The sequence below is a fragment of the Chiloscyllium plagiosum genome, unplaced genomic scaffold, assembly GCF_037043375.1.
Source record: "Chiloscyllium plagiosum isolate Xiang-an unplaced genomic scaffold, Cpla_swu_hap1 HiC_scaffold_50, whole genome shotgun sequence".
Taxonomy (NCBI): Eukaryota; Metazoa; Chordata; class Chondrichthyes; order Orectolobiformes; family Hemiscylliidae; genus Chiloscyllium; species Chiloscyllium plagiosum.
The window spans coordinates 44,127,046-44,135,568 of record NW_028270188.1 but is presented as its reverse complement, the minus strand read 5'-3'; the positions used below and the strand labels follow the sequence as shown (position 1 = coordinate 44,135,568).

The 8,523-nt window shown below is 36.3% G+C and overlaps 1 protein-coding gene across 1 annotated transcript; it reads right to left on the bottom strand.

Annotated features, from left to right (window-relative positions):
• Positions 1–242: 242 nt before the first annotated feature.
• LOC148135280 (uncharacterized) lies at positions 243–5,807 on the bottom strand. Its single transcript, XM_087985192.1, has 6 exons — positions 5,693–5,807; positions 4,811–5,149; positions 4,418–4,720; positions 3,066–3,179; positions 2,917–2,975; positions 243–1,856 (listed from the first exon to the last, which is right to left on the bottom strand). The coding sequence occupies exons 1-6, from the start codon at positions 5,739–5,741 to the stop codon at positions 1,812–1,814; spliced, it is 909 nt and encodes a 302-aa protein (XP_087841318.1). The 5' UTR covers positions 5,742–5,807; the 3' UTR covers positions 243–1,811.
• Between the last annotated feature and the right edge of the window lie 2,716 nt (positions 5,808–8,523).

The window sequence follows — 8,523 nt, the reverse complement described above, 5'->3', positions numbered from 1 at the left end:
CTTAAAGCCCTCCCATTCACCATGAAACTCCTGTCTTGATTTGACTTTCCAAAATGCAAGATCTCACACTTATCTGTATTAAACACCACTTGCCATTTCTCCGTTCATTTCCCCAGCTGATCAAGGTGCTGCTGCAATTTCTTAGAACCCTACTTGCTGTCCATGATACCGCCTACTTTAGTGTCATAAAATGGAAAACCTGCACAGTTTTGTTATTTTATTGATTGAATTTTGATTTTTGATTTAATTTTTTATTTTGATTTTGAATTGTTTTGATTTAGAATTTATTGTCACATGTACTCAAGTACAAAATTACAGGAATACAGTGAAAAGCTTTAAATATCTCCATAGATGGCACCATCTTAGGTAAAGTACATAGGAACAAAAATTTAAGACAAATTTAACAAAATAATAAGAAATAAGGAACAAATTTCAAAGTAAAGCATTACAGTCATATACTGTAAAAAAAAAGAAACGATTTTATCATTGTCCTTCTTAACTGCTTGGCAATGCTGGGACTAAAGAGTTCAAACTGCTCCAGTTTGGCAAACATTGTCTCGCACTGACTCAATTTCTACTGCTCTTGTCATTGTTGTAGATGTTGGGGAACGCTCTATCGTTGCGTTCATCTTGGTCTTGAGATTACTGCCACTGCAACACCCTGGACCATGAAAGCGCAGATCCAAATGTTGTCCATGCCAGTCCTTAACATCGCCTTCGGTCAGCACACTGGACATGGGCAGCTCCCCCAGAGTCCCAGTAAGGCCCTCAGCCATTCATCTAGCTGTCCGCCAAATTCAACGAGTCCTATACCCCTGCTGCCACTCTCCAGAAGCTAAGTAGCTAGATAAACTACATAACATGATAAGACTAAACCGGCAAACAAAAAGGGGAATTGAGTGGATAGAGTGGACGAGGTACTCTACAGTCATTTTGCATAGTTCTGTTACTTTATTATGCATTGATGAGATCACAAAACTCATTTAGAAAAAATATCCATAACCCAAGTTGGCATTCACAGGATAAATCTAACAGGTTCCAAAGAGACGAAGAGATGACTTTGATATCGGTCGACATTTTGTGAGCTGTCTACAGCTGATCTGTTCCTCACATTTTTACAAAACGTCTGCACTTTTAAAGCTCAACTCTAAGGCTATAAACACCCATGATCTGTATGCCTTATGTGTTACGATCTGCCTGCATGGCTCACAAAATAAAACTTTTCACTGTACTCGGGTGAAAACAATAAATGACATTAAATGAAAGTAGATTTTTGAATCCAAGCCTCTGGTCAAAATAACTTATAAACATGCCACTAAATCAACATATTAAACATAATCTTCAATAACTCTTTGATATTCTGCAATTACAAAATCAACAGTATACACATGGGAAACTTGGTATTGCATTCTAAATGATCAATTAAGATTCTTTATGAATATAGGCCTTATCAGCAATATACACATACTTGAAAGAATAGCAATATCAATAATCTGTCCTCAGTAGCGGTTGAATCACTTCTGTTTGGAGCAATCCACTTCAAAGTGGGAATTCATCAGTGACAATTACAAATTACGTTGATCAGTGATAATGAAATCTTCGTCTGGGGTAACAGTTTCACACTTCAGTGTTCATGTGCCCGATGCTATTTCGAATTACATTTCCACTTCTGTAAGAATGGATCTTAAAATACATAGGCACAGCACAAATCAGAGGAAATTTCCGTCAATTCCGACTGAAGAACGTTTCTTACTGATCTTGCAATGAGAAAAACGCGGGGCATAACCTTAAATTCATGAATGCTGGTCCAATCAAAGTATCAGGTCTTCATTATATGCCAAATCAGCGTAGAGGGTCTATAGAAGAAATTAGAAACCATTACAATCAAAAAGACACAGTTCCAGCCCACGTTGACAGTGCATGACAAATAAAACCGTTTAGCTGATCCCACCCCACTTCCTTCTGTTAGATGATACCGTTTTCAAACTCCTTGTGACCATAATGATTTCCCAAATTGAGCATTGGCATCAACAAAGAAGAAAGAAGTGGGAGAGAAGATTCCATACATCGATCCCCTATATGTGTCACTTCTAAATTGCTTGACTTTATTTTGTGCCTGTGTCCCCTTCTCACAAGGCCAGAACAGCACAATGCCAGTCTGCTGGTGTCAGCCACAACTGAAGTAAATAATCTAATGATTAAATTAGATGAGACAGAGAAATTAGTAGAACCACAGAATGAGACATGAAGAGAGAAATGAAGGGAGCATTACATGAAAAGAATAGTTTGTGTAACAGAACAATTTATCCTTGCAAACATTGTCCTGTCGAACATAGAATGAGGTATGAAGTTCTCAAGTTTGTTATACTTTCTTTGAAATTCACGATTTTCACTGAATGATATGCTTTGAACCAACTAATCATCTAAAGGAAATCGTATCTTTGTCTTCCTTACATCCAAGAGGAATCGTCAAATTTTTATGAAATATTTTTACAATGAGCATATTTATCCCGTCAATATTGCATTAATGATGCATTCTGAACACACACACACACACACACACACACACACACACACACACAGACAGACAGACACACACACACACACACACACACACACAGACAGACACACACACACACACACACACACACACACACACACACACACACACACACACACACACACACACACACACACACACACACACACACACACACACACAATATTCAGATTCACAGTTTTTAGTTGTATTCATTTCTCCAGCAATGGTAAACCGTTCCAAGTTGGATTGATCACAATTAAATGCTCAGTATATATTTCTGGCCAAAATCACTTCACTTAAGTCTTGCAGAAAACCAGCGAAAGTAAAGAATATATTGAGAGTGGGAGTGAAGAAAAAAAATTTCATACATTTACCTCTGGCTTTGGATCATGTAGTCTAAAATCTGTGGATTTCTTATCCGTGTTCCAGTTTCCTGATGTAAAATAAAAGTCAGCTCTTTATTTACAATACATCGATTCCGGGATAGAGAGACGAATGCACAAGACCAAAGGGCAGTTCCTACCTGAGTTAGAATTCCTGCAGTTCCAGCCCACGTAGACAGTAAACGCCAGAAGAAGGAGGATCAGTACCGATGAGCTCCCATAAAAAATTAAAAGGCAAGGAAATTCAAGTTCCCCTGAACAAGGCAGAGATACTATTAATTATCCACAAACTAACCATACTTCACTTGCAGACAGCTCATGGGGACACACCAAGACCAATTAACAAAAAAAAAGGGAACTCTATACGATGTCAGTCTTGCCCCACAGCATGAGTAAACAATATAATATTTAATATTATATCTCAATACTTCTATCAATGAAGCATTTAGTATTTAATCATTTAAAGTGGGTGTTTGCATTCTGGATTTTATATTACTTGCTTCATACAACTTTTTGTGTTACTTGAAGCATACTGAAAGACAAGTTACCCCGATCTTTTTGGAATTCGATGCACGTTACATCTCTTCTGTACTTTTCACTCTTCAAGTGACTATGTTTCACAAATACTGTGTAAAAGTCGTCACTTTGGTCCTTAACTAACACGTAACAATTTATACATTTTGACCACTTGCATTGCGATTGAGAATGATAATTCGTTGGACATAATATTGATAGTTTATTCAAAAATCGATTAAGGAGACTACGAGCAATCTTGAAAGAAACGGTATTTCAACTTATAGACGAAAAGAGTTATTTGTTGCTACGTACACAAAAAAGAAACAAAGAAGAAACATTAGATCAAAAAGTAATAACCGAAACACTAAAAGTTTTCGCAAGCACGGAATTACAAAGCAGAGAAATGATGGGAACATAGTTTTAATCAAACTTGAAGCATAATGAGCCGACATGGGTTTGATGTACGAAATGGAGATGTTGCAAAGAGCATTCTTAAACCTGCATGGGAGAAAGGCATGTGAGAACAGATGCATATGTTGATTATTTAATCAACAAGATATTTAGGCAGATTCTTCAGAGAAACTCTTTTTTTAACTTTGAATTTTAATCACCAATTTGTTGAATAATGCCTTTCCAAAATGTGACTGCATGAAAAACGGAGAACTGTTCAAATGAATGAAGAGGGAAATTAGCAAATTAGAGTTAGGTGATTACTTGCCCACTTTAATCAGCACAAATGTAGACTCCTACATGCATTACACTAATATAATACCACCCCTATACAGAAATAGTCTGCTTCAAACGATAAACATACAGAATGTTAAACAGCACAACATTGAGTGTTTTGGAAGAAGTAAGTGTCCAAACGTTCATGCAAAGAATGGGATGAACTTTGAAGGTTAATGAACATATTGCTCACAATAAAGTCCCATATTAGCACTAAACATAAGCGTGAACTGATATAGTCAATATTTACCTCTGTGATATGAAACACTTTCACTGACACGAATGGTAGTTGAGTTGAATTGAACCGAGCAAGCACAAACAATGTTCTTTTTCCAAACCTCTGCCGGGATTCTGATATGACTTCTGATGTTATTAGCACCAGCAAAGTCTACTGTCACAGAATCTGTCCAACTCTCGGCATCCCTAGTGGAAATATTCCAGTCGATGGGAAGAGTATCAGAGATGACATTGCTCACTAAACATATCAATTGGACAGTTTCCATAGAAAACATTTTATTCAGCGGTGGCGATAAGAGAATTACGGTTGGAGAGCCTGATGATGAGATTGGGATATAATGTTAAATTATTGTCCAAAGTTGCTGTATATTGACAGTGATTTCTGTAAATCTGTCTTTGTTCTTACCTCCTATGAACAATCTCAATTCCTTTCTGAATGTGAAGGAGTGAAGGTGTGATTTCCTACCAGCACAGACATACATACCAGAATCATTTCTCTGGACATTGTGAATTACAAGCGTATAAATAGTCGTATTGTCATTAACTTCTCCAGAAAATCTACCAACTGGATATGAGTATGTCTTCACGATGTAAACGAGTTGAAGATTTTCTCGCACTTTCTGTTTATACCAGTGAACACCTCCCACGGCATACCAGCCGATGTGGCAATTCATCCTAACAGTGCTTCCAACGGAGACATTCTGAAGTGGTGGATTCTGCAGAGGCGCTGTCTGAGGGATGACAGCTACAAAAACCGGACATTTTAGAAGAAGTCTGCTTTGACTGAAAAAGAAAGAAAGAAAGAGAGAAAAAAAGGAAGTGATAAAGGAAAAAGGAAGAAAGAAAGAAGGAAAGGGAGAAAGAAATGAAGGAAGGAAGAAATGAGGAAAGAAGGAAAAGAAGAAAGAAAAACTGAAAGAATGAAAGTAGGAAAAGAATGAACAAAGGAAGGAAGAAAGAGAGGAAGAAAGAAAGAACAATAGGAAGGAAGACAAGAAGCAAGTAAAGAAGGAGGAAAGATGGAAAGGAAGATAGAAAGACTGCAAGAAAGAAAGAATAAAAGGAAGGAAGGAGAAAAGAAAGAAAGAAAGAAAGAATGAATGAATGTAAGAAAGAAAGAAAAAGAAAAAGAAAGAGAGAAAACAATAAGGAAAAGAATAAATAATGAATGCAAGATACTAAAATAATGAAAGATACAGAGGAAGAAAGTTATAGTATACTGCCACTTAATACTTTACTGGATTTCTCATTGATCTTACCCCTCAAAATAGAAATAAGAATGACGAACCTGACAAAAGATTGACAAGAGTACACAGAGGTACGATATTCATTGCCATGAGCGAAGTTTCACTGTGAGACTTATACTAACTTAAGTTACTTGTGAAGCTAAACCTTGAGGTTTCAGAAAGTCAACTACAGCTGTGGAAATTTTGTGCTGCAATTAAAAATAGTCAGATGGAAACTACAGAATTGTTGGTTTAATCTGTGGGTTTCCTGTTTACACGTTAAGTGTCCATGTATTTGCAAATATCAATCAATCAACATGTAGTTTCCATTTTTGTTCTATTTCAACATATAATCACTCTAAACGAACATACTTCCTGGTCCATTCCTCTTGTGTCTGCTCTTGTTCCTCAGCAATTGTCAACTGTCCCTCGTTGGACACCGGCTTATTTTCACGGCCAAAAGAGTGTAGCTATTCCACAAATCACCAAGTAAATGTTCGTGTCTGTGTCGGAAATTGCATACATGTTCATGTACACATGTAAGGGTAGTTTTTCAACTCAGCTGGGAAACCCATACATATGCTTGCACGTTAAGGCTTAGTAAGTATCACCAGCCTGACCTTATCAAAAGGTGTTGGGTATCTGCCTATTTTTCTTGGATAACAATTCTCCACTCACATCATTGTAAGAAAAACTCAGATTATTGGTATGTTCTTGTTTGTTTGATGTTGTTTTAGTTTCAATCGTTATCCTTTGCGTTATGTTCGGTCAGTGACGATATTTAAAATTTTATCTCCATGTTTGTAAGTGACTGAAACATTTTTGCTGCATAAATAGATATCTGCTTTAACTTAGTATAATAGTTTCCTTCTTGCATTTATACAAATGCAACTGATTTCAAAATTGATTTATAGTTGGATGGCAATACTCGATTTTTGCTGACAGTCTTACGATACACAACATTAGAAACAGTCAATAATTTGCAATTTGGAGTAAAAATGAGTTGCTTGATTGTTTACGATGATAAGAGCAGTGTGTACAAGAATGTTTGTAGTTTTTACACAGGAAATAAATTTACTGTTGGTTACTGTACAAAATGAAGGCAATAATGCATTATACACCAGAACATTAGAATTACTTGTTACATTAGACTGTGACAAATACTGCGCACACAAATGAAATAACAGATAATTAGTGAAGTGTTCATTCCATGTTTAATAAAATCAATTGATCGTTCCATTGACTATGTTTATGAGAGACTATTGGCTACAAATTAATGAATCATTATCAAAGACTTGATAATTGATACAGTCATAAATTTATTGGTTTATTGTTTTCTGCTTTACTTCAATAAAAGCTCTCTTCGTAAAGGAAAGTCCTGCTGACAACTATCTTACAATTAAAAGTGAATGCAGGAGCATGCTTTTCCGATTAATTATTCATTCTAATTGATAATTAGTTACCATTGATTACTACCTCGGCTATTCTGGCAACACCAATAGCAGAAAGCAATTATTAATTGCACGTTTAGCCAAGAAGCACACATTTGTACCCGGTGCATGAATTACAGTCATAGAGTCATAAATGTTTCTGGTATAGAAGCAGGCCTTGCGGCTCAGCTTGTCCATGCTACCGATTTTTCACTGTTGAACTAGTCCCATTTGTCTGCATTTGATGCATCTTCCTCCACTCAATCCCATCTATGTACCTGCCCAAATGTTTGTTAAATGATGAAATTCTACTCGCCTCCACCACTACTTCTGGCAGTTTGTTCCAGACACTCACCGTCCTCTGAGTCAAAAGAAATGCCCACCCTGGACCCTTTCATATCTCTCACTTCTCACGTTCAACCTACATCGGTCAGTTTTAGACTCCATGACTATGAATAAAAGCTGTTGGCTATCCACCTTAGCTTGGTTTCTTATGATTTTATAGACCTCTATGAGGTCAACCCTGTGCTCACAAAAAAGCTCCCAACCTATTCAGTCTCTCATTATAACTCAATGCTTCCATGCCTACAACATCCTAGTAAATCTTCTCTGCAATGCTTCTTGATTAATAATGACATTTCATTAGTAGGGAAATCAGAACTGCATGCTGGTATCCAAATGTACCCTTCTTTATGCTATATGCAGTTTCAATAAAATGTCCCAATTCTCTTCTCAATGTCTAACCAGTGAAATCAAATGTACTGAAAGGTTTATTCAACACCCTGTCTAACTGTAACTCCACGCTGAAGTAACTATGAATCTGTACCCCTCGATCGGTTGTTCTATAACACTTCCCAGGGCTTTACCATTGACTTTGTAAGTCCTGCCTTGGCTTGATCTTCCAAAATACAGCATATCACATTTATCCAAATTAAACTTCATCTGCAATTCCTTAGCCAACTGGTCCAGGTAATTGTGATATAGCTGTATTCTCTGATAACCTTCTTCGTGGTCCATTATACCACCAACTTTGGTGCCATTCGCAAACTTACAGTACTTTCCAAATTTATACCCTACATTTTCCTCCCTTTTCTCAAATATGTTGTGAAAAAGTCTTATCCATATCAAACTGTGTAAGTACCTCTAACAATATCATAAACACACACATGTATATTCAATATACCTACATTGAGAATGTATTTACAAATATTGCATATTTGATTCTTAGCTAATTGTGATTGAATAATTAATACACAGCGCATATGTGTTACAATTAATTACTATATTTCGATTGATATGTTTACAAGACATTTTCAATGAATATCAGCCAATGCAGAAGTGAATAAAATTACAATTAAGAGTTAAAATGGATTTTCCATCCTAAAAAGAATGCCAACTAACAATTGATTAGTATGTAACTATCACATAAAAGCAAAAGAAACACCTTAAATATATATTATATT

Bases quoted from the DNA above. Each gene is read 5' to 3' on its own strand.
- LOC148135280 (XM_087985192.1), bottom strand. From the start codon at position 5,741: ATGGCAATGAATATCGTACCTCTGTGTACTCTTGTCAATCTTTTGTCA. The intron at 2,976-3,065 runs GTAGGAACTGCC...ATTTTACATCAG, and splicing joins CTGCAGGAATTCTAACTCAG to GAAACTGGAACACGGATAAG. The intron at 1,857-2,916 runs GTAAATGTATGA...TTTCTTCTATAG, and splicing joins TACATGATCCAAAGCCAGAG to ACCCTCTACGCTGATTTGGC.